This window comes from Meleagris gallopavo, chromosome Z (assembly GCF_905368555.1).
Source record: "Meleagris gallopavo chromosome Z, MGAL_WU_HG_1.1, whole genome shotgun sequence".
Classification (NCBI taxonomy): Eukaryota; Metazoa; Chordata; class Aves; order Galliformes; family Phasianidae; genus Meleagris; species Meleagris gallopavo.
The window spans coordinates 26,167,127-26,193,551 of NC_139435.1; the positions used below are offsets into that span (position 1 = coordinate 26,167,127).

A 26,425-nucleotide genomic window follows, 5' to 3' on the forward strand; every position below is an offset into this window, starting at 1 on the left:
GAAATGAAGATTTGAGGGAGAGAATGAAGTGGGTATCAAGTGGTTTTGAAGAGGCTCATGGGGCTTACGTAAATGTGACGTGCCATTTGGTGAAAAGATCTTCCTGGATTTTCTACTCCAACTTCCACTGAGAGCTGAGAAGGCAAGCAGAGTGACAGTGGAAGGGTGATGGTATGAGATGCCTTTTGCTGTCCAAAGCTGGTGTGTACCATGAGTGATACACAGGTATTGAAGCCATGATTGTCTCATTCTTGGCATCATTCATCATACAAAAACAGGAGTGAATTGAAGAAGGCCTTTTTTACTTCTCTATCCTTCTGTATGACAAATTTGTAGACTTCTGTCTTCAGAGACTGTCCTTGGTGATCACTCACCCTAATCCTGGCAGCATAGGTCATGCTAGTGTAGCTGGGGACTTGAGGCTTGCCTGATTCACAGGGGCATGGGTCTGTACAAGGTGCTGGCATATGACAGTAATTACCTATTTCTAGACAACTAAATGAAACCCTCAGCTTCAGCTATTGACACAGATGCGTATCTTAATCAGGTTTAGGTTTCTGTACATATGTGCTTGCTTACCTCTGCTCTCTCTGCTAGGAAGAAAGGGAATGATGTATGTTTTTAATATTCCGTGAAAGGCAAGGCAAAGTGCAAAGCAGTGACACATATGTCCCATCTGTATTCCAGATGAACTGTATTTCTTCCCATGTGTTGGTCTGGCATCTCCAGGAATATGGTGCCTCTTGTACATTTTTCTGCATCTACTGACATGCTGCTAGTTGCAGTATGCAAAGCTTAAATTCCCATGTCATTTGAAAATGGTAGTGACCTCTGTATTAGGAGTTGAGAGGTTTAGCTGGGTTTTGTTCTGTTTTAAATACCCATCCATTTGTATCAGAAGAGAAGCAGAGATCTGGTCAGTAATTGTCCTGTAAAGATATTATTCAAGTTAATCTCCATAAACCTCTTTAAAGAGGTTTGACATGCCATCCTTGGTCATGTGTTAGCACAAGCTTATTGCTGCTATCATTATTATCATCAGAACATTTGCTGTTTTCATTCAGTAGCAGCATGAAATGTTTAACTGTTTCCTCATTTCTACTACAGCTGATAAAGAGTAGAAATTGTAAATGGTTGTTTTGTTTTTGTTTGCTTGTGTCTTTGTTTCTGAATTGCTGCCTTAGAGAGAATACTGGTTTCTCTGCTGGAGTGTCTTTGGTAAAATCCCTGTTTCCTCCCTACACTGTGGCACAGGAACATGATGTTCTGACGTTGAGCTTTGTTTAGAGTTTAACTCCCATGGTAACGGGCACAACTGTGCATATTTAATGTGAGAAGATTGCCATATTTCCAGGAAAGTGCTGTCATAGTCAAGGTACAATAAAGCATCAGCTGAGAAGATAAACTGAGAAGATAAACTGAGAAGAAGGTAAAGCTGAGGAAGGAAAAAATAAAAATCATACTGATTATTGCTGTGCTCAGCATCGTGAGGTGGTTTGATCCACCACTTGTCGGAGAAAATAGGGTGGTTTTCACTTTGCTCCCCTTGTTCTGTCCAAATAAGTGTCATTTTTTTTTCAGTTGTTTAGTCTTGTTGAATTAAAGGAATCAGTTTCCAGTTTCAGCATGCCAGCTCCACAACCAAGTGTGGGATGAAAAGCTGCTTCTCAGCATGAAGAAGATGGCTGATGTGAGAGTGACAGTGAAACTGAGATTCTTTCAGTTGGACAGGCCAGAACCTTTCTATGAGGCCTACTCCAAAAATACTGCCTCCTATTTGGTTGGTTCGTGATGCCAGAAGTGGATATTGGTAGCATGGCAGCAGAGGCTGAACCTTCCCACCAATATCCCACTGCTTTTTGTTGCTGTGTAACAGATGGCAGCGGATGGGCACTCTGACAGAATGGCATGTGACATGGAAGTACATATGAAGCAAAGATGTGTCATTGTATTCCTCCTTGTGGAAAAAGTGGCGCCCACTGACATTTATCAATGTTTACTGATTGTTTCTAGAGACCAACCAATGGAGATGAGCACAGTGAGGTGGTGGGTGGTGTGTTACAGCTGCAGTGACAGTGACATGAAAGCCATGTTCCTGATGGCCATGCACAGCTGTCACAACACAGAATGACAAGCATTTAAATCGGCTCATCTGCATGAATTGGTGGATTATGGCCAGAGAATTGTGGATGGAGATGAAATTGGCTTCAGTGCATTGCAGACAATGGTGGAAATGTTGGAATGTTGAAATGTTTGCACCAGGTGGGTCCCATGAGTGCTCACCCAGGAACTCCATATGTAAATTTGTCAGGACTTGTTGAGCTAATACCAGGTGACAGTCTCTTAGATCACATTATTACCAGTGACATGATGTGGTATCACCACCATGAGTAAGAGTCAAGATAGTCCATGGAGTGGTGATGTGTGAATTCCCCATCAAAAAAAAAAGTTCAGGATGCAGTCCTCAGTGGGTAAAGTGGGTAAACTGTCTTTGGGATAGGAAAGGGATGGTATTCCAGACTTCATGGAACCTGGACAAACCACCAGCTCTGACCGCTGCATCACAACACTGACTAAGCTGAAGGCTCGAACTTTCGGAGTCCAGCCAGAGAAGACATCTTTCTCTTGCAGCATGATAATGCCAGGCCCCACGCCAGTTTGAAGACCAAGGAGTATGTTGCCAGTCTTGGCTGGACTGTCCTACCACACCTGCCGTATAGTTTGGATTTGGTGCTCCTCACTTCCGTCTGTTTGGGTTGATGAAAGAAGAACCCTGTGGGCGACGTTTTCCTAGCAGTGATGCTGTCATAGCAGCTGTGAAACCTGTGCTGGTACAGATGATACCAGATCATCTGAGGTACTAAACCATCATGACCAGATGATGGAGGTATTACTTTCAGAGCGACCTATTAAAAGGAACGGTGTCCCTGGGAGCAGCTGGTAGTTACAACATCTGACTGTGACAGGGCTTGAAGTGACTGTGTCTTCATTCAGCTTATCACATAAGAAGGCCATATGTATCAATTTTTCAATACAGTTATTGTTTTGAAGATAACACATTTGTGAGATTGATGGGTTAATGTCAGTTGTTATGAATGTTTGAACAGGGTGTGTTTGCTCATCACTGCCTCTTTATTTACCTTAGTAGAATGTTGTTGGTTTTCTTTGTTTCCATTAATAATTCCAGTGCATAGACTAAATGAAACTGAACTAAAGCATATGTGAAAAAATAACTTCTTAAGGAGAAAGCAGCATAGTAAATTTTAAGACTGCTGTAGAGCATTTCTTGCCTGCAGTAATTTCGTAGTGTTCTGAGTGCTATAATGAAAAATTCATGCAGAATGTTAGAGAAATTTTGTTGCTATATATACTACAGACAACACTCATACAGTGTCTTTAACAAGTTTCAAAAGTTGGTATAGACCAGGCTGCCATGAATTGAGTGTAAATCCAGGGAAAAAAAGTACTTTTTGTTCCATTCTCTCAACCAGCCTACCACTGGTTGGCTCATGGCTACTTATGCTGTGATAGATGGGAGGTGAGGTCTGCAGTCAGGAAAGGAAGTAGTGTGTTAGTAATGAAAACAGTTCTTAGGTGCCAGAGATGGCATGTGTTAATCTGATGTTGATGTACAGCAGTTTTGCTGTCCCTCTGGCTTAAACTGATGGGATGTACCAAAAGAACACAAGTGATTTAGGAGAGGAAGTTCCTTATGAAAAATTAAAAACAGGTGTTCTTGTTCCTTCAAACCACTGGGACTGGACTGATGAAGAAACTTTAGTGACTTGTTTCCCTCTGAAATTGATGAGAATAGCTTTCTGCATGTGGGTTTATGAATGATTGAAGTCTGCAAGTTTCTTGTTTTATCATGCTTCTAAATGACCTCTGAACTTTTCAAAGATCCTTTATTATATTGCAGAGTACGGTTACAAATTCCTGGAAGTTACCAGCTGTGGCTAACTGCGCTGTACCAATACTTAGAATCTAATGTAAAATTTGCCTTGTTTGTCCACAACAATAAACAAACAGAAATCAGCATGGTCAGTGTACCTGAAGGCAGCCTGGCGGCTGGAATGGCTGTGATCAATCTGTTGGCAGCTGAGAAGGATTCTGTGCGAGGTCTTCACTTATTTCTCCCACAGCTTCCTTGAGTATTTCTTGGTGAAGAGGAAGGGCAGTGTTCCTTGCAGGCAGACTGAGATCAAGTGGGCATGCCTGAGATCTGTGTGAGCTGAGATGGAGAATCTATTTTGTGGCCCATGTGGACTCATGATAATCTTCAGTCAGGGCTTCATTTCTGCTCACGAGGAACTTGTGGCACATCCAACCTTGTCTCCTGCCCGTGGCCTGGCCAAGGGGGGGACTTGGCTCATGACACCTTCTTCTTTCCTTCAGTTGTTGGCTGTGGTTCTGAGGAGCACAGCAGCTTCCTTAATGCCCTTTTCAGCTGCTGCAGTCGAAGCATCTTTTTCAAGATGTAGACTGTTTTGCAAAGGCGAGCAACTGAAAGCTGGTGTTAAATGCTAGCTCATAGCTTATAACATTAATGCTGTGTTGGGTTCTGAGCTCTCTTTCCTTGAACTTTGGGTGCTGTAGGCGCAGTGAGTGCTTGTGTCTTACAGCTAGGTTGGGAGAGTGGATGTACTGGCCAGTTTTCTAAGGCGAAGTTATTTTTGTGTGCTTCTCCTCACACCTTTGTGTTAAACCTCTTTTTTTTCAGGTGCAGGCAGCCGAGCAGGACCCTTTTCTTCTTTATTACAATTCACAGATAAGATGCCCCAGATAGCACCTTGAATGTGTCTTGTTCAGATTTTGTTCCACCACTGGCAGGTTTAGCCAGGAGAGGCTGTGACACAGAGGAAGGAGGTCTGCTCACTGCCATTTTGCTTTTGAGTCCTATCCAAATCTCTGAAGGGAAGCTCCTGAGAAGAACCTAGATGGGCCTGAAGCAGTATTGCCACTGAGCTTGACATGGCTTATGGATATAGCATGTTGCTCCGAGGTGCCATCTCTTCACCCTGCCAGAGCCCTGCTGCTTGCCCTGATGCCTGGCAGAGGCTTCAGCTGACAAACTAGAGTGACTTTTGAGGCACTGCATCTGCATAGATGCAGATCCTGCTTTAAAGCAGTCTCACTGTGTTCCTCCATGTCCTCCTCACAGTGGTCAGTGTGTAAAGGCTGAAGCACATGGAGCTGCTTGGACCCACATTTATTTTTCGTCTTGTCCAAAACTGCTGCTCTGCTTTGCAAGTCCAGCAGCCCTGCCTTCTGCACCATCTGCCAGAGGAGCTGGGGTGAGGTTGGAGGAGAAGGAGCAGCCCAGCCTGTGCTAGCCTCACTGGCATCCCTGCCGTGCATCCCCCTGCTAGGTGCAGTGCATCTTGGTGCTGGGGGGCTAGCTGTGCCCAGCTGCCAGGGCAGGGCTGTTGGCTTAGCACCAGCATTGTATTTATAACCTACCGGACAAGGCTGGCCAAGGCAGCCACTAACGGTGACAGTGGGAAGTGGTTACTTTGTTTTGCAGTCTTTAATTACAGCTGTCACTGCTCTAAGCAAGTGGACAGAAAGGAGATGATTTCTTTGTTTTTCAGTTTGAAAATCTGTTGATTTTGGCTCAGTATTCCACACATTAATGGCTCCCTCTTGCACGGCTCTGTGGCTGGTTGATGAGGGGTGATGCTCACCACTGGGAAGAGACCTAATCTCAGTCACTGCTGTGAAGTGAGGATGGGTGGGAAGCAAGGCTGGATGTGACCACATGGTGTGCCTTTGAGTTCTGGGGACTGCTGCTTCAGCCTGGGCATGCGGGAGCATTGCTGCAGGGGTTAGTGCTTCTGCTGGACCGTGAGTTTGCTCTAGCCTTCACCCAGCATTTCAGTGAGAGGACAGAAGGTTTCAGCCCACCTTGTGCCTGATACAAGCATCAGCTCATCACTAGAGGGCTTGAGGCTTGCAGAGACCTACTGCCCTTGGTGAAGGGAAACTCATCCCACAGAAAACCTTGCACCTTTCCGCAGGGCAAAAGCTTTTTGGTGTCTGATCAGTGATCCAGCCTGTAGTGAGGTGTTTACTGATACCACGCCACGTATATCAGCAGACAGCCTGCCTGTCTCTGTTAGTGTTTAGATGGCAGCAGGGTGAAAGCTGAGCGGCACTGTACCAGTGCTGGTTGTTGCTGGGCACTGGCAATGGTAGAAGTGTGATCAAGGGTCAGTTCCATTTTTCTGTAGCTTGGAGAGGCTGTAAGCTGTAAGTGGTGGAATTGGCAATAGGTCCAGTGATAGGAAGTGCATGTTGGCTGAGAATGCAGAACCTAGGGGATGTGGATGGGAATTGACTAGAGGAAAAAAATGTAGTGAAGTTACAGGATTTGCAAAGATGAACTATGCTGTGTCCTTTTACAGAGGAAAGAAAGTGGAGTGAAAGAAGAGGGAAAGGCTGTCTACAAGAGCAATGAAGATGTCAGATATGTTTTGTTTTAAAGAGAATACTTGAAATTTGCATTGATGCATCACGTTTGCGTCCTCTTCAGTGTCACGATTCCATCTGAATGAGGAAGCTGTAGCTTAATTCTTTATAAATACAAAGAAATTTTCTGCCTCCCCTGAAAGTTTAAACAAGCTTTGAAACAGAGCAGTAACGTTTCAAAATAAGTCAAATCCCAGGGTTTTTTTTTCCCCTCAAAATACTGGGAAGATTACTTAAGGAATAATGTATGCGTTTAAAAAAAAGAAAGTATGTTTTGCAAACAGAAGTATTTGTGCAGCTTTGCAGAGCAGTCATAATAGCACAGCTGGAGGAGCTCAAGGGGAAACTATAAAAAGGTCTGTGCGTAATTAGTGCTGCCTTTTAAACACACAGAGGGAAAAAATGAGAGGATGCCAGCAAATTAGAAAAAAGTGTACAGCCCAAATGTTTGGGATTTAATTTAAATGTGACTACTAGCTCAGTGCAATCCTGTTCTAAAAATATATATATATAATGGGTGGGAATTCGTTGCAGTTTAGTAGAGTATGTAACTTTCAGCATTACTGGCATGCTAGTGCATGCAAACAGGAAAGCTTCCTGAAAAGTTTCTTCTTCGGTAGAAGAAGCAATTTCTTACTGAAAGAAAAAGTAAAGAAGGATGCAGCTCTTCCACCAGGATTCCTGCTTGTCAGGCAAGTCAGCAGGGAGCAGCTCAGTGAGTCTTCAGTGAGTCTTTCCTGAGTCAGGTGGCAAGAGCCACGCTCCATGCAAGGACTGAGAGAGAAGGAAAAGGGGGGAATGTTCCTGCCATCCATTTTGAAGATAGTATCTGTACAGTTTTTCCTTGCATTGTATATTTTCTTGGAAAGAAAAACTTGGAGCTATTTTTTCAGCTTCTGAAAGCAGTTGCCATTTTCCTTCTGAGTCCATGTAACAGGGCATTATAAAGCACAAATGTTGCCCCCCCTTTTTTTTTCTTCCTAGTTTATTCTTTTTTTTTTTTTTTTTTTTTTTAATAGTGATGCTGATTATAGTGTTGCCCTAAAGGATTTGGTCTGACTTCTCCATGATTTATGCTGTCTTCCTCAACAGGTGCTACCGTGGAATACATCCCTCACGGCCAACTTGCAGACACCCACTTAACTTCAAATTTGCGAGCACTGAAGTTGGAGCAGGATGTAGTGCCTGCTCAGGAGGAGAAGTCGTCTCCTCTGGTGGAAGGTGTTCGAGGAAGGAAGTCCTTTTCTTCTCAGGACAAAACTCTAGCTGCAATTAACCTGACAGATGACCAACTTGCCTCTGGCCTTTATGGTAATAACTGGCTCGCATTCACCTTTCATCATGCTGATGCGTTTGAATATGAAACACAGTTAAAGCAGGCCTTTGGGATTCCCAAAACAGGCAAAAAAACTTGAAGTTATAGGGAAAATAGTGCCTTTCATGTCCAGACACTGGTTAAATTTTAAGTGAAAGAATTCAGTCTGTCAGTGAAACACCATTTAACGCTTTCACAAGGAGAATGTACTGCAAGAAAAGGGGTTAATAAAATAGTTTCAGAACAAAACAGAACTTGAACTTGTATTGAAGTTTTTCCTCTTTTATGCTTACAGATTGGTGTAAAAATAATTTTGGTTAATGCTAAAAATCTAAAAAACCAATCTTGACTACAACTCCCCAGACATAGGTTATTGTTACTCATGCTGTTCATACTAATGAGTTGCTTCTGGTAATGGGCTGCTGTCATTTGACACCAAGAATTAAGATTTTCTTGACAGAGCAGAATAATCCATTTCAGTACTGAAAATCTTCCTCAGGCAGCAAATAAAAACAAAAAAAAAGTTTTCTAGAAACATCTTAAAGATTGTCAGCATGTTGGAGGGTAAGAAAGCTAAACTCTCTAAGTCTTCTAATTACAGAGTTGGTTTTGAAATGTTTTCTATTTCCAGTGTGCATATAATGCCGTGACAGTATATATAAAAGGATCTCAAAGACCTGCTCAGCTGATAAATTAAACAGCAAACTGTTTGTTTTGAAAAACTGAAAGCTGCAGCCATCAAAGCTGACTACACATTTGTACTGAAATACATGCTTTGCCTGTCTTTCAACAGTATGTAGTAACAATGAAAACACGCTCAAGTCTATCATGAAGAAAAGGGATGGAAAAAAGGATTTGAGCAACACTAAGAAGAACCTGCAGTTTGTTGGCATTAATGGCGGGTAAGGGGCTTGTCTTAAAAAATTGAGTAATTACAGTGCTGTCACAGTGGGAAGGAAAAGTCAGTGAGCTTATGCACGGGTTTTGCCTGTCCTTACGTCTGAGGTACATCCCCTGAGTTTAAGGGTAGGAAGATAGAATTGAGCATGTCAGCTCATCTTAATTCCCCTGAACCCTTTGTGTGTATGTGTGTGTGTTATCTAAAGTGGAAGCTGCAAGTCATACTTGGAGTCAGTCTGGAGTATCTGTACCTTAGGTCACTGCCAGATTTAGTGGAAAAATAGCGCAAACTCCAAGAGGCACAGGAATGCCTCTCAGTAAGTCAAACTTACATCTTTGGCAGCTGACAAGTGCAGCATTGTGCTATTAAACAACGCAGGAAGGAATGGCTTTGCCTAAGAATTAACTTTTCTGGTCTGGGGCTAGATAAATACAGAATCTTGATGAAACTAATAAGGAAATATTACTTCAGCTTTGCAGGATGTTGCAGAGATCTTTGAAGTGGTTTCACCAAGTTGTTTTTATATAGCTTTGTAAGCTCCTTCCTCAAGTTTTCCTTATTAAAGAGCTTTGTGCTGTATGTAGCCTAAATATTACAATTACTTCATTTCTTACATATTGGCTAAAAATATTATTACTTCTAGTGGAGGAATGTTGTGACTCATTTATCACTGTTGTGCATTAGAAAAATAGTCATAGTACGTCAATTCATTGGGTGTTAAAGTTGGTGAGTTAAAGCAGTGTTTTACAGTCAGCATTATAATTATCCAAATCATTTATTTTTCGCCTAAAGCATCAGCATGGTTTTCATCTTCACAGAAAAAAAAGATTATGACTGTTGTCTTTAGAAAGCTCCTCTCCTACTCGCCTACCAAGGCAACAATATAATTTACTCTTGTTAAACAAGAGTAATTTCTTCTGTGAGCTAAGGCAAGGGTGACAGGGTGTAAAGACTTTCATTTTAAAAAGCTTTTCCTTCTTTTATTACATGTCATGCCCCTAGTAATCACAATGACAGAATGAAGGGATTTGTGAGGAGATCTCAGTTGTCAGTAACAATTTAATAAGTAATCTCTCAGATTAAAAAAAAAAAAAAGACTAATTTGGTATTGTTGTTTTCAGGTAAGAAAAAGCATGATGACGAGAATGGCTTTCCCCTGCTTTCTCAGTATTCCCATTGCTAGCAGCAAAAGGATGTCACGCTGTGGTTTCCGCTGTGCCATTATGGTGGTGTTTCAAAAATGAGCTTTCACATCGGGGTGTCTTTTGTTGATTGTACTTCGTGTGCATTCATACCTTCTTAAGTGCTTTTTGCAGTGAGTGATAGGATAAGCTTTGGGAAAGTTGTTTGACTACCTGCTGTTTTTCAAAACATGAGACAAACAAACAAAAGCCCTTCTAAGCTGCCTTAGTGTTTAATAAGGAATTAAGTGCCTTTGTTTTTCTGAAGAGAAGACGGGTGGGTACCAAACATTACTGAATGCAACTGAACCTGCATTTTGTCCTACCCCAGGTATGAAACTACATCCAGTGATGACTCCAGCTCTGAGGAGAGCTCCTCCTCAGACTCAGAGGAAGAGTGTGATGGCCACGTGTACCCCCATGGATGTGGTAGGGATGGGGAGCACACTGTGCTTGGCCCCCCAGAGACAAGTGCTGCAGGGACTGCAAAGGACAGGCCTCCCCTGGAGTGTGAGGCTGAGGAGGTGGAGATCAGGGAGAGGTAGGGTGCACCCTGCAAAGAGGTGATGGCAAAGAGGGGCACTGGGATGGTTTAGGTGGCCTCATGTATGTGAGAAGCCCAGTCTTTTCAAGCTGGCTGCTTGGTGGAGCTGTGTGAGAGCTGGCAGCCTGTGGAGCCACATGGGACTGAGCGTGGTCCATGCAAGCTGGTAAGTAGAGCATCTCCCAGCCCTGGAATGGGAGCTGCCAGAACAGCTCCTGCCTTGCAGCCAGCTCAGAAATTCACATTTCCTCGTAATTCTCAGAAAGGTGAATACTTTGATGTTGAAGTGCTGAGAGGAGAATTTAAATATGCTATGTGTTATGCTGTGTGTCTCAGGTACGAACTAAGTGAGAAGATGCTTTCTGCTTGTCACCTGCTGAAAAACAACATTGATGACCCCAAGGCATTGACCAACAAAGATGTGGTAAGCAGTACAGAGCAAAATTCTTGCTGTGCTACACAGGGAAATTATAGGGAGGTTTAGCTTCCTGTTTTATATGGCTGGAACCACTGTGGCTAGACAGAAAAGGATATCTTCTTTCCTGGAGGAGTCACTAAATGCTTTTTCTATCAGGAGACATTTGTCTAGAGAATGTGCTTGTGCTTGATGTGCTGCAGTGTCGTTGTCCTAAAGCACACGCGTAAAAATAGTAATGTGAAAGTGCAGTTCAACACATCCGTGCATTCCTGTGTTATTTCTGTAGTGTTGCTGTAACCCTGCTGCAGATGGTATTCAGTCCTCAGACTGGGAGGCGCACAGGATGAGGGGGCTGTTTCTGCCAATGACAGAAGCCCAGGGTCTGTTCTGAACATAAACAAGCTGCCTCTTCTTAAAGACAGAGATGCATACTTCCTTCTGTGTTTCTTGCTATGCTGGTAGCTTTTGTGTAGTGTGCAGTAGGGACAATGGAGGATTTGTTGCTTATACTGTCTCAAGAAACAGAGTTGTGTTTGCTGCATAAGGAGATGCCTGTGCTATTTTCTGAGGATGATCTCAAAGCAAAAAAACACTGGTCACCACTTAGTGATATAAAACTATGTTTGCCATCTGCTGCAGTGGTGCTGTGATGTAAAATGCAGGAATCCAGTGCCAGTCTCCTCTATTGTGGAGCTTCTGCAACTTCCCAGAGAACCTAATACTGTGTGTGTATAGTTCGGATGTTTATGTGTCAGGAACATTTTGAAAGGTGGTTTAATATAGATGTGAGGGGTAACTTCATCCTGCTGTCAGTCCTTCAGAAATAGTTTAGGCATTCAGAGAACAAAGGCTTTTGGGCCCAGTTGGAGTTGAAAGTGTCAAAATTGCATAACCAGGTGATAATCTCTGCCTTCAAAGTGTGATACGAATTTACACATTACTTTTTTCTACTTAAAGTATTTGCCAACACAAGTGGTGCTTTGTAGCTGGAAATGGCAGACTAATCAGCTCTTGTTCTCTGTCTGGCTGTTGATAAAGAAGTCTTGTCCAAAAAGGGCAAACTTTAGTACAGTTAGAAATCTGTATAAACTTCCCCAGCCTTTTCCAACACCCTCAATATTTGCAGCAGCTGTTTGCATTAGAAAGAGCTGAAGCCCAATCCTATTGGGATGTCATAGATTACTGAACTAAAAAATTGTTCTCTTTTAGTTATGCTTGTGATAGTGTGACTGCAAAGAATAATTTCCTAGTGATATTTTGCACTAGATCGTTTATAAAATTTAAAAAATAAAAATAGAACCAGGAGAACCCAAAAGTCATACTGTGTCACTTTATGACCACTTTCATATTCCAAGTCATCATATATGTGTTCTTAATTCAAATGGACCTTACAAGGTTTTATGAAGGAATACTGATGCAGATGAAAGTAAAATATTGTGCCTTCACCAGACATGATTCCCCTCTAGGGCTGCTGGTACAGATGCTCTCTCTTGTCTCTAGAAGCTAGAGAAGCACACTGAGTATCTTCTCTGTAGAATTGTTCTTAAACTCATTGGTCACCTTGCAAGTAAGAATTTGTGAGGAGAGAGAACAGACATGGTGATCCTCACAGGAATTCCAACTGCTGAGAAACTGGTTCAGAAAATAAGAGCTGGCTGCGGCTGCAGAAGCCCGTGTGGCTCATGGCTGGGACTACTGTAGCTAGATGGTTCCCAGCAGACAGCTGTCTGGCCTATGGGGCTCTTGCTCCTTCATACCAGTGGGAAAGTTTATCCTCAGTATTTAACCTGCATCTCTTGTTGCAGCTTAAGTCCATTACTACTTCATTTGCCCATTCTGGAGATGAAAAACTGGTTCTTCTTTTCTCATTACAACAGCCTTTTTCACTGTGAAAATGTTACTGTGTTCCTTTCCCTAGTTGTTCTTTCAGCAAAGCATCTCCAGTCCTTCCATCTCTTCCATACGCCAGAATTCCTTGACTAATAATCATTCTTGTTGCTTACCCTTGGAACCATTTTGAGTGAATATTTCTTGGTGTTTGGTCATCAGGATGATAAGGTCGTCCAACAGTCGAATTCACAGTGTAAGGCAGAGAAAGGGACTCCACTGCATGCTCTGCAAAATATTAACCTGTTTATTCATCACAAAACAGTGTTTGCCTGTTTCATGGCAGGTTCAATCTATGATCACCTGCAGTGCTCAGCTCTTGTCTTGCAGAGATTCTGTTCAGCCAGTTCTTCTATACTTAGTACTATATTTGACACAGTAGATGGGACTGCACCTTATTGGCTTTGTCTGCTGTTGTTTTAATACCTGCAAAATGTCTGTTCCCATTGCTCTTGCTTCTGGTATTGTTCTGGGGATAACCCCATCCTAAAATGCAGTGCCTTTAGAGGTGTATCACGTCTGAAAATCCAGTAAGTGAGAGGAGGTGAATTGGTTTATCTTGAAGAGAGGTTTGGTTGGAGGAAAAGGTTCAGTCTACGCCTATTGTTTGTGAGCTGAATACTTTCTTCCCACGTTTGACTAAAAAAAGCCTAGTCTCCCACATCTCTGACTTGTGGTATGGCAAGTCCTTTAAATGGAATGCCCATATGTAAATTTTTCTGTCTTCCTTTTTGGCAGAGGTTTTGTTTAAATACCATCCAGCACGAGTGGTTTCGTGTCTCTAGTCAGAAGTCGGCTGTTCCTGAAATGGTTGGAGACTACATAACTGCTTTTGAAGAGATTTCTCCTGCTGTCCTCAGACATATCATCAATGTGGCGGATGGAAATGGGAACACAGCTCTGCATTACAGCGTCTCGCATTCTAACTTTGAAATTGTAAAGCTTCTTTTGGATGCAAGTAGGTTGACTGTTGGTGTATTTTTTTATTTCATTACAGTTCTCACAGGTGGAAGTCTTGATGAGCAAGAGATAAAGTTCAGGTTTCCTTCAGCAGCAAAATGTTTTACTATTAATATTACATGGTGTCTTGCTTGGATATTACAGAATCCTTGTTTCTGCTGCTGGCTTTGGAAGTGATGGCTCTCGCAGGGTTAATGAAACACCTAAGTAAACACCCCTGGCTCTCAGACTGTAGTCAGATTTAGCAGCATCAGCCTCCAGCATTTTTCTTTGGAAGCAGTGCAGCTGCTGCTCAGCCAAAAGTAGAGTGCTGGTGGGGAAAGATGCATTCAGATATAAACATCCGTGTTAAACACTCAAATCAGTTTGGCCTTATCTCACTAGAGCAGCACAGAGCTGTTTCTGGCCAATACTGGCATGTCTTTACTGCTCTCCTGAGAAATGTTGTGGCAGTTTGCCATACAAGAATATTTCCCTGTTAGATGAACAACATGATTTTGTTGTTTTTCATTGTTGCTTCTTTTCTCTCAATCGCCATGCAACACACATAGTACCACACATATGCTAAACCAGGAGGCAGTGAACAAGAGGTGTCGCATACTGCAGCAGATTCCAAGCAGGATATGATCTGTTTAGGCCTAATTTTGCTCCCTGACTGAAGTTTCTTTCTGAAAGCTAGTTACAAAACTCATCATGGTTGTGCAGCTCAATTAGGCCCTGCAGCATGGCTGGATTGAAATGCGTTGCTTGTAAGCTGGAAGTGTTTACAAATCCAAAAGTACAGTGTTGGATAAACAAGGACCTTAATCATACAGATCTTAGCTTTAAGAAGCTTTAAGAGTCCATTTTGTCTGTCACAGAGGCAAAGAGTTCCTCAGCTGTAAAGCAAACACCACTTTGAAATCCCTGGATCTGTGTGAAGGCGGCCACTTAGAAAGAGTGACTCATGGTAGGGGAATGCAGGGAATGTCAGGGGGACGCTGAAGTGCAGCAGCAGGGCTACAGGAGAGAAAGAGACTGCTCATCTGCTTCAAGGAGTCTATTAGGGCAGCTTGAGCATGGTTATATTTTGCTGAAAGTCAGGACTGCTGTGTTTTGTAGCAGTCGTGTATCCCTGTGCAAACAGAAGTTCTTAACAGCAAAATACAACTATGGCTGGTGTCATGTGAGCAGAAGCATACTGCAGACATCACTTGAAAAATGATTTAAGATGTCTTTCCTTCAGCTTTCAGTCTTCACCTGTGTGATGTCTGAGTGGTGACTGCACTCAGCTTTGCAGTCTGCATGTAGCACAGGCAGCTTATTAGCCCAGGAGCATCCATGCACTCGGTGAGAAGAGCAGCTGAGACAGGAGTTTCCTGTATCACCAGGCAGCGATACCCAGAAAATAAATTAGGAAAATACCCTTCTTCCTTTCATTAGCCACATAGAATAGGAGCCGAAAAGTGACCTCAGGAAATACATCTCTGCTAAAGTAGTTTAGTCAGGGAAGGAGAACATAAATTTCAACAATTATTAATTACTCATGAAGTAATATGTGTAGGAGAGTGCTATGTTCTGTGGTTTGAATGGCTTCCCAAGAGAGACTTCTGAAAGGAAGGTTGTGTTACATGTTGCAAGGCAGGACAGGTGATGGTTGGGGAATATGGAAAAATTTTCTTTTCTTAGACCTATTTTCTCAGATCTGCACTTGAGTGCTTCTGCAATGTTCTTTTCTGTTTTTTTATTTTATTTTATTTTATTTAAAAAAAAAAAAAGTTTTGGCAATAAATCTGAAGAATTTCCTGAAACAGGTTTTCTTGTTGGGGTACCTGTGATGCTATTTAGTCCTAGGTCTGGATACATTGTTTATGTGAGTCTGAGTCCTTGCTTTCCAATACACTAAAAGCCCTGCTTTCTGGTAAACTTGTAAGAGCTGCTGGATTTCTTCAGAATGCTAGGAACAGAGATTTGGAGGTTAGAAGTGACTGAAAAGAAGAACTCTTTTCAGCTTCTAGCACTAGCCAGATGACTTGCTTGTATTTGTTACCAGAGCACCTTTTTTTTTCCAGAATCAAATACTCTGTGGAGCTGGAAACAGCCTTTAATTGTAAGGTCTTTTCTACAGTTCCAGAACGTTGTCAAAGTACTTGCAGGTCTTTAAAATAGTACCAGTTACAGGAAAAATGTTTGCACTGAGGAGAAGTGGCTTTTCCACTGACCATGTCACTGGACTGTTTTCACTTTGCAGTGGGCCTGCCCTCAGGAGAGGAGCTTAAAGACTGTACTCATTGTGCTCCTAGGATTTGGACTCATGACCCTGAAGGCTATGTCAAATTTCAGACCACTTGTTTTTATGAAAAAAAAAAATAACTCTAAATGATGACATATAAAATATCTTTGTGTACTCCTTTGTGTCACACACATAGTATAAAAGGATGCTTTGCTTTCTCAGGCTCAAGAGCACCCCTGTTTATTTTTTCTTCTCCACTTTTCCTTGAATCACTTCCATTATGAGAGCAATTGATGCCCTTTTTTTCTGTAGTAGCCTGCTCTACTAACAGTTTATTCAGTTCGTTAGCACAATTGCTGCTTTTTGGGTTCCTACTTTCCAAAGAAATTATCTCATCCCTCTGCAGATGTCTGTAACGTAAACCATCAGAACAAGGCCGGCTATACCCCCATCATGCTCGCCGCTCTTGCAGCTGTGGAAGCTGAGAAGGACATGAGGATAGTGGAGGAACTGTTCAGCTGTGGGGATGTGAATGCAAAAGCCAGTCAGGTCAGCCAAATGGTTCACAGGACGGTGTTCCCACTCCTGTGATTTTATTCTTTTTTTCCTTTCCTTCCACACTCCAATCCTTTCTCTATTGGTATGGTATTTGCACTCATTGACTCTCACCCTTCAAATATTCAAATATTTGCTTTTTTTGTATTTGTTGATTTTTTTTTTTTTTAATTCTTTTTTTTAATCGCTTCATACAAAATGGAGCCATGGAATTACACTTGAGCATCAGTTCTCTTCTGTATTATGTCTTCTGCAAATATATAAAGAATTATGTGAAAAAGCCATTACAGACTTTTGGGAGGCATTTCCGAATTCTGCAGCATTTAGTTCCTTCCAGGGAGCCCCACAAGTCTGGAAATGAATGTAATGTTTTCATTAATTTATTAAATAGCTATGCAAATGTTGGATATGTATAAAATGTTCAAATAATGGCAAGCAGAGACCTGATAGTCCTGTGCAAACAAATGCTTCCCTTACCTTCCCACTTCCCCCAAGAGAAAGCACAGTGCCAACAACGAAAGATGTGCATGTTTTGCCACTGGTTATCTTTGCAGTGATTTATTCTCTTGTTTTTTACAGGCTGGTCAGACTGCTCTGATGCTTGCTGTGAGTCATGGGCGAATAGATATGGTTAAAGCTTTGCTGGCCTGTGGTGCAGATGTCAATATCCAGGATGATGAGGGTTCTACAGCTCTGATGTGTGCTAGTGAACACGGACATGTTGAAATAGTCAAACTTTTGCTGGCTCAGCCCGGGTGTAATGGTACCCTGGAGGACAATGTGAGTTGCCTTTCCAGATGGTGCTTCATCAGATAGGTTCTCCATTCCAGAATGCTTTTCAGATTTAGTTTTTGGGCTCAGTGGAAAGCTGCTGAAGTCTACTGACAGGAATCTCTTGACTCGCAGCACCAAAGTACCAAATGTGTGAATCCTGTTTTGTGATAGAAGCTGCTTTGATCATTTGCCTGGTTGTTACCTTTGCTTTTCTAACTGACCTTCCCAGCTGTTTTTGTAGTTAGCTGTAGGTGCACAGTGACCAGAAGAGAAATTATTTGCTAGGTTATGGTATAATATCCCTCTCGCTTCCTTTTCTTGTTTCTTAGGAGTCGTCCAATTTTCAAACAGGATTTTATCTGGTGTCTTAATGGCCATGTTGCTCTGTTTTTCTGTGTCGTGGCAAGTAGTTCTCACAGGATATTCACTCTGTAGGCACACCACAACTTCTGAGAGTACAGTTTGGAACTGCCACTCATTACACTACATTATCCTGACAAGAAGGAGATATGGGATATGGCCTCAGTGCCAAGTGGCGTATTTCATGTTTGCAGATACCACTACAGCCTACACTGTCAACAGACAGAGAATTTGATGTGTGGAGTTCTCAAGGTTGAAAATGTTGGCTTAGGTGGTTTCTGTGTTCTTGTTAACATCGCCACCTTTTGGGTACATTACAATTCTTCCTGCTGCTCTTACCCCTCAGAACACTGAAGGGGAGCTGGGATTTGGGAGGGTTCATTACTGGTTGAAACTGCTGTAGAGAGGCAGAGACATGACTTCTGTTGACTTAACTGTTGCATGAGCCTCTGCAACGTACTTGCAGTGTGCAATAGCTGCATGAGGGGAAAATGTAGAAAGGGGTATACTGTAAAACCCTTTTTAGGACAGTCTAGGTTAATGTAGCTTGAATGCTGCTAGTACTATTAATCACTTCAATAACCAAAGCATTTATGGGGACATGGAATTTAAATATTCCAGTAGGCAGCTTGATGCTGTTGCCTAAACACAGTTTGTCTGCCACTTACTCGCTGCATAAAGAGTTTGTGCTGAGATTTAGCATTCCCCTAGCTATTCTGAATGTGACTGACCCTTCTCCAAACAGTGTGGTCGATAGTGAGCTGAGCTTTGTTTTACTAATGTGCACCACTCTCGTAATGGTTTACCACACTAGAATAAGTGAGCCTTGTTTTTCCTGGTGTGGGCTGTGGAGTTTTGTCTTGAATTTGTTGTGCATTATGTCCTGTCTCCCAGATCTGCACAGGACAGTTAGGTTTCTTCATAATTGCTCCCTGTAGTCTCAAAAGGAGTCTTTCCAGTTGGATGCTGTTTATCACATCCACGGCTGGAGAAATGGTTTATATCTTCCTTAAAGTGGTGGCGATCTTTCTGATAACAGCTACAGCAGTGGCTGGAAATGGTGCTGCACTCAGAGAGCCTACATAAGAGGCAGTCTCTATAAGAGCACTCTGCTTTTAGCAGTTTCAAGGTCTGTGGTTTCTGAAAGAAATAGTACTTCCTGAGAAGTACTGAGGTGACTGTTTGACCAGTAAAATTCATTTATTGGTTTTTAGATTGTCATTATTTAAAGCCATGCATAGTGTTAATGGCAGTTAGAACATAACAATGATTATCATAATACAACAGTTACCATGATATTTGATGAGCACTTATCCCTCTCTTCTCTTACACTCCTGATACTGTAGTTTCTCTCAGACCAGTCTTCGAAAATAACAATTCTTTCAGAGCACTACACATAACGTTGTGATAATGGCATGCTTATTCCTGCTCAGCAATAATCTCTTCTCCTCACTGAGAGAAATTATGAGGCCTCTGGCAATTGGATTGTCTCATAAAACAGCAGTGCAAAGGTTTGTTGTCACTTAATTATAAAAAGTTGAGCAAGACTTTAAATTAACTTAGCTATCTGAGCAGCAGGATCTCCGCTTCTGTGTGAGCTCTGGGGCTTTTAAGAGACCAGTGAGAGGACACAAGAACAAATCATCTTATTTCTTTATTTCTCTCAGGATGGCAGCACAGCACTTTCAATAGCCCTGGAAGCTGGACATAAAGACATAGCAGTTCTCCTTTATGCACACGTCAACTTTTCCAAAACCCAGTCACCGGTAAGTACACAACTCACTGAATTTTTCACATGCAGTTTACATTTTAACTTGCTGTTCTGTCTGTATTAGTGAAACGTGAGCAAAAACTGAAACCCACTTAATCTGTACAGCACATGAAATTTCAGGTTTATTCATGGGAAAATTTTATGCTGGTAAGTGAAATGTATATTTTTAAATACAGACTAACTCCATTAGCCTGATTCCTGGCCAACTATACCACCTTCTGCCTTGTTACTAGCAGTGAAAGCAGCTCACCATTGGGGCTTACAAACCTGGCTAGCATGCAGAGATACTTTTGCATTTTTTGCATTGTTGTAATACTAATTATTGACCTGGTCAGTAGATGTTTCTGGAGTTAGAATTGTCCTGGATGTTCTGGTGGATGCCCACTTGTTCTTAGAGGCCTGACTCAATCTCTCTCGATCAACTATTGCTAAACATTTTCACTGTCTAAACAACTTTCACTCTTAGTTAGTTGGTTGTATGATAGTTAGTACTGTTCTTCCAAAAATGGGGAGAGAAAGAAAAGATTAATAGTGCAGTTGAAGGGAAGCAATTGAACAGAGAGCTTTGTGAGTGCTGTGTTTGGCTGGGTAAAATATTTTCCTTGTGATTAATTGTTCTTTCCTTTTTCTTAGGGCACCCCTAGACTTAGCAGGAAGACATCTCCCGGTCCTACCCACAGAGCTACATTTGAGTAGTGCTGCATGAATACTTAAAAATCGCAATGCCATCTTCAAGCTGCTAAATCTTACTGTTTTACTGGGACAGATACTGAATGTAATTGTCTTGTGCCTGAACTCACCAGCAAAGTGAAAGCAGAGACCTAGTGCTAAGGATAAAAAAACCTTAAACTTGAAGCAAGCATACAGTTAGGTAGTACTCAGCTGAGAGCCTTAGCCAGAACTGTTCTTGCTATGCTCACCTGCTCATCTTTGCATACATTGGCATTAATGCTGTTTTTCTTTTAGATTGTCTTTCCCTATGTTATGTACTGCCTAAGAGGTCTAAAGCTATCCTTGCAGGGGGTCCTGGTGGCTTGTTTTAAATTGTTCTAAAACATTTATGTTTACTGTGCCTAAACCTTATCACAGTAACCTTCTCATAAACTTCATTCCAACACTATTTTGATGTTTTTAATTATTCTGAAATTGAGAAGTTGCAGTTGCTTATATAGTGAGCTCCGTGAAGCTTGAGCTGGTGGGTGACTGGATTAGATGGCTGGGGATAGATCCTCTTGTGAGTTCAGAAGTTCACTAAGTAACTTGTTGCTAATTGGGGATAATGTATAACTTTTATATGAAAGATAATAATGTCTATAAAATTAACTCGCACAGTATTTTCAACATTTTATATTCCTCAGTAATTAAAAACTACATGAAGAATTACATGTCACAATACCATATTTTTATTAACTGTGTCAGTGTATAAGCTCCATTCATGTTTATTGGAGAGTAAAATTAGAGGTACCAACTGTATATTCCCCATGAGTGGAAATGAGTGTAGTTCTTGGTGCATATTTATGGAATGCTACTACCTTGTCACATTCACTTTAGTCGTGTATTTAAATGTTTGAAGTGCCTTAGACTCTTGCCATATTTTCAAAATAAAATTTCATTATGCTGTTTTATTCCTCTCCTGTTTTACATATGATTTGTCATCATCCAGAAATGCTGCAGATTATACATGCAGCAGGAAAACAGGATGGATTGGTAAATCAAGGCAGGGAGGACTGGATAGTTTCAACCCTTGGGGGATGCTGATGCAGACACCATCAGTGCCCATCTTGGCAGAGTGAAAAGCTTTGCCTAATATACCTGCCTTCACTAGTCTTGTGCCTGCTTTGAGGGCTGGATGGAGAGACTTGGCCTCTCTGATGTCCAGGTGAGGCGTTGTGGGGAGGCAATAAAGAACAGTGCTCAGGTGGTTTAACATAGTTCTTTGTAAAGCAGTTACCAACTGAATAAAACCTTTGGGCTTTATCTTCCAAGAGTTCGTGTCTCAACATAGTGCCTGAGCATCGGGCACATAGAGTGCATAACACCAGCATGGGCTTCCTTACAAATTTCACGCTCATGTTGGCACTGGGAGAGCTTCTGGTTCAACAGAATTAGTGGAAGCTTGATCGCTTCCACAGCCCTCTCTTGTTAGAGCATAATAAAGCGAGTGTTTTATCCCCTTGGATATGTCCATTTGTCCCCTTGGACATTGCCATTTCCCCTGGCAAATACACCAGGCATCGGTGGTGGTGAGGTGAAGGAGAATGAGCAATGAGGGCACACACTGCTGTCTCAGACCAGGTTGGGTCAATGAGGCACAAGCTGTTGGTTTTAGAACTGTTGCTGTGCCACTTCTTGCCACTATCTGGACAGCTGGCTTGAAAGCACACGAGTCAAGATAGTTTGATCTTTTCCTTAGGATTTTAAGATGTATGCTGTGATGCTGTTAAACAAATCAGCCTGATGAAATGGAAAAATGCTTCAATCTGTCTCCAGAACACCTTCTAATTCTTGTATTTCTGATTTCACAGAAAATCCAGGCTATTTATTTATACACGCTTGCCTGAATCTAGTGGATTAAATTCCATCCAGTGGAGAGACATTATATCAATAATGGACAGAATCTGGATCAGGAACAGGTTCCTACTTTCTGTTTTACCAAGAGTGTAACTTTTATTTAGCACTGACCATTTAGCTTGAGATCGAAGAAAGATTTGAAGCACATGTGAATTTAGGTTTCAGAGTAGAGGACTCTTAACTGTTAAAATCTGGACCGGTGCACATTCCCATCTCTCCCACCACAAATTAGTGGGAGTCTTGGGCAAGCAGCTATCCTAGAAGGGTTTAAAATAATTGGTTCAGTGATTTTGGTGTCTAATGACAGAGACAGACACACCAAGCCTACCTTTATACATCTTTTTTTTTCCCTGAAGGAATGTGGAAAATGAACATGCCCCTCTTTTTTTTTTTTTTTTTTTTTTAGGGAAGTGTAGAGAATTTGTGTCAGAAACTGATGTGTTGGGGGTACAGTTGTTCAACATGATTATATTGCTTTCTGATGGCACTGGCTGGCAGAAGTATCAGGAGCAATCTGACTGTTCCAACTGCATGCAAGAGGAGGATTACACAAATCAGACTTATTGGGTTAATTTAGCTATTCCCCCTTCACAAGCAATAGGGTTGACCTGTAATTGACCAACTAGAGTTTAAAAACCTTTAAGGGAAGCTCTGGATTCTGCATGTCCATGCAAAGTCCAGTTTCTTCCCAAAGGCTCATTGTCCCAGACTAAAATGTAAAGTAGACTGCTCCCAGTTTTATCTGTATGTTGAAGTGGACCATTGTGCCATGTCACCTCAGGAAAATTGTGAAAAGTAACCGTAACTTTGGATGTTTTTATGGACAGAGTAAGGGGAGTGCACAAACCTCAAGGAGAATCAGGCGGGATTTAGGAAAGGGTTCTTCACCAGAGGACGGTGGGCATGGAACAGGCTGCCCAGGGCAATGTGCACAGCCCCAAGAGATGGAGTTCACTCTCAAATACAGTCTGAAATTTGGATTGTCCTGTGTGGAGCCGAGATTTGGACCTGATGATGCTTGTGGGTGTCTTCCAACTCAGGATATTCAGTGAGTCAGTGTATGTTATCTCAGGACTCTGTTATCTCTCATTTGGGGAGATGTAGTATATAGGGAAGCATAAGCAGTTAAGAAAAGAATACTATTAAAAAAAAACCAACCAAAACATTATATAATAATTATTTCCTCTACCATTTGTTCTCTTTGATGGCCCTCTTGTCCCCAGGAGGTTGACACCTGAAGTACCTGACACTGTGAATGTCAAAGTTTTCCCCAGTAAATAGTGGGGAGGTTCCCAAAAACATTTGTATCCTCCTGTGCCAGCTGAGTTGAATTCCACCTTCTAGTGCTGGATAGCGTTTATCACAGGTGCTAGGATTAGGGGGTTTACCATGCATACCAGCTTTGAATTGAACTCCCCCCACACACCCTCCCAGGCATTTGTTTTCCAGTTGAGATGAGATGATGATTGACTCTCGGTATATCAAAGCGTGATATTGTCTTCACCTTTGAACTCTAAGCCTCAGTGAATACATAAAATCCCTGACACTTTTTCAAGACTGTAAAGGACTTTACTGTCTTTTTCCAGTTACGCTGTTACACGTGAAGTGAAGTTCAGTGTTGCATACAATCACCCTAAGAGATAAAAAGTGAGAGTTACTGGTTACCTGTACCAATCTTTACATGACAGCAATTGATCTAAATGCATTTTTGCAAGGCACGCTTTCAAAGTTACTATTTTTATGGAACTGGAAGAACTGAAGTTATTCTAGAAATAGACTTCTGTCTGCTCCTCCTGGTATCTCATGCTTTTGGCTGAGAAGCTGGGCTGCTCTGAGGCCAGTTCAGCCTGGTGTGAGTAATACAAGCCTTGGCGTCAGTCCCTGTAACAGGCCTGGCTCAGTTTGCTGAGATGGAAGCAGCCCAAAGGCTACAGACATCTTTGTGCCTTTGAACAGCAGCAGGAGAACTGGCTGTGAGCAGCTCTCTGCTGGGCTCTGTCTGCATGCAGGCTTTATCCTTTCCTCCTTTCCAGACCCACTGACGGAAAGATTAACCACAAACCCTTCCCAGCGAAAAGGAGAAGTGTCCAAATTGGGTCTGCATCACTGGGATGCAGGTGAAGTGTGAGCACTTGGTCTACCCCTGAGCAGGGAGCAGAGGCAGGAGGTCAGGCAGCAGTGCCAGAGAACATGCAAGGACAATTTGGGGGTTAAGCGTTCTGGGAGGTGACAATAATGAGATTTGAGGAAAGCGAGTCTGAGATTTGGATTTCTTTCATACTCCAGTTGGGAATTGCAGAATTGTTTGACCTCACTCCTGAAGGCCTGGTGTAATGCAGAGTGAAGTTAATGAAAAGGTCCCTGCTGACTCCTGCTGAGTTTGGCAGCTGTGATTCTGCACGTCTGTGCTGAACTCAAGTGCCTGGTCAGAGTTCAGCTACCAATTGCTGTCCATTTCTGCCAGTTGCTCCACAGTTCACTTGGATAACATCACCCAGCAGATCAGTACCTTTCTGCTTCTCTTAGTACTTCTGGCAGGAACATGTTCTTACTGGCTGCAGAATGGTGTCTGTTTGGGAACCTCTGTACAAGGTATTTTGCAGGAAACTCTACAACTACTTTTTTGCAGAGATGTCTGTAGCAACTTAAAAGTGTGTGTGGAACAACACATCTGTTTCCTGCCAAGTTTTTAGGCAGTGGAGCAACACACCAGATTCAGTGACACTGGAAGTAGTACTGCCTTGCAAGCAATGTATGCATATATCGGTCAGTGCATCAGATAGGTAGGAGTGATTAATGAATTCAGTGCCTCAAGAGCTCTCTTGGAAGTGTTCTGTTTCCGCCATGATATGCAACTCCAGCTTTCCACATTAGAAGAAAAAGATAAGCCTGTTTCCGCACACTCCCACTCCATGCAGGTCCCTGGCAGACTCTCATGAATGAGATGTTTATCAGGAAGAACGGGAGATTCCAGACAGCACCTGTTGGCAGCTTTGCAGGGTCAGCGTGGCACATGGAAGCGTGGTGGGTTTTATCATCCTGTGCCATTTTATCCACCCACTCCTTCACCCTGTGCCACTGCCAAGTGAGTGATATACCTTCCCTTGGTCAGTTCTCACTGGACACCATTTCCGTGCATGTTCTGTTTGGTTAACCAACACAGCCAGCACCAGCAAAGACAAACTGCCTTTTAAATAATTCTTGCTATATAAAACTGCCCTTCAGAGACCTCTGCAGTAGAGATCTGTAAATAAAGGCACTATTATACTCTTAACCAGAGTATTATTAAACACCTTCAGACATGAAGAGCAGAAGTCAATCGCCACGTCTTTCAGACACATCTACAAGCCACGTGCTGCTTGTGGTGAACAAGCTGTGATGTGCCTGTGTTGCTGTTGGGCATTTCTGGGCCTAAGGAGCCACATTTTTTTGGTCCCAAGGTGTGTTGGACTTGCAGGGCAGCCACTCACAGCCCTGTGGCACTGCAAAGGTGTCAACAGGCACTGGATGGACCAGGAAATGGCTTCCTCACACAGCACAGTCATTCCTGCAAGTTTGCTGTGAGAATTCCAGTTTGACTACACGTATTGCTCGTGGTGGCTTAACCTGTAGGAGGTGGTTTAGCAGAAGGAGGAGCAAGAAGCTTGTTCATGTCTTCTGTGGTGGATGCAGATTTGGGAGGGGTGTGAGCAGAGCAGCTGCATGAAGAGGTTGAGAGAGATTAGAAACACAGACTGATAAAAAACATGAGATGTGGAAATGAGAATTAGGAAAATCAGACTGAAACAACTGAGGGAAAACAATGCAAGTTTATGGGAGTGGGAGAAGACTGGAAACCTGTAATGTGGGGAGAAACCTTGTCTGAAAGTGAGCTAAGGAAGAGCTGATAGTGATGAGAGTAGAAACGGCCCATGCGTGTTTCTGCACCTGGCCCTCAGGAAGATGTTCAAAAGCAGACTGAGGGGGGATTCCTACCTATTACGGATGTAACACAACAGCAGGATGAGTCTGCTGAAATAATGTGCAGTACGAGTGGCTTCCAAAGGGGCAGTAAGGCAAGAGATTCAACCAAAGGTGAGGAAGTTCTTCAGGTTAGCTCTGTAAAAAGGAGGGGTTATCAATTGAGGTGGGTGAATTTTTAAAGGAATATTAGCTTGCCACCATCTCTAGCTATTGTAAGATGATTGCACATTCTGGCCTTCACATGACAACTTGTGTTTTGTTAGAAGTGGGTCAAGAACTGCAGACTGAGCAGACACATGTATACATGAGAGGTATGTCTGCATACCTCTAAACACATCCAACCAGGAGGAGCACAGCTCTGAGGGGAGGACCTCTGCAAATGGCAGCAGGCCGGGATCCTGGGAGCAGCCACCTCTAACCAGAGCCACCACAGGACTGTGGGTGTGTACTTCTTAGTGCTGTATTATGCTCTCATTTATCTTACTTCTGCCCAGGCATATTCTCCTGAGATCTGGGATCAAGAGCTGTGGCCTGTGTCCCAGCAC

The 26,425-nt window shown here is 42.5% G+C and overlaps 1 protein-coding gene across 3 annotated transcripts in view; it reads left to right on the forward strand.

Moving 5' to 3' along the window:
* The window catches only part of KANK1 (KN motif and ankyrin repeat domains 1), a 118,427-nt gene extending 97,456 nt beyond the window's left edge, over nt 1-20,971 (forward strand). For all 3 annotated transcript variants that reach the window (XM_085213075.1, XM_085213074.1, XM_085213076.1), the window contains 9 exons: nt 7,561-7,779; nt 8,577-8,685; nt 10,197-10,406; nt 10,746-10,833; nt 13,453-13,672; nt 16,293-16,435; nt 17,021-17,221; nt 19,243-19,341; nt 19,980-20,971. In XM_085213075.1, the coding sequence (XP_085069201.1) occupies nt 7,561-7,779; nt 8,577-8,685; nt 10,197-10,406; nt 10,746-10,833; nt 13,453-13,672; nt 16,293-16,435; nt 17,021-17,221; nt 19,243-19,341; nt 19,980-20,042 (1,352 nt within the window). In that variant the 3' untranslated portion in view covers nt 20,043-20,971. The remainder of the gene's footprint in view (nt 1-7,560; nt 7,780-8,576; nt 8,686-10,196; nt 10,407-10,745; nt 10,834-13,452; nt 13,673-16,292; nt 16,436-17,020; nt 17,222-19,242; nt 19,342-19,979) is intronic.
* Nucleotides 20,972-26,425: the final 5,454 nt, after the last annotated feature.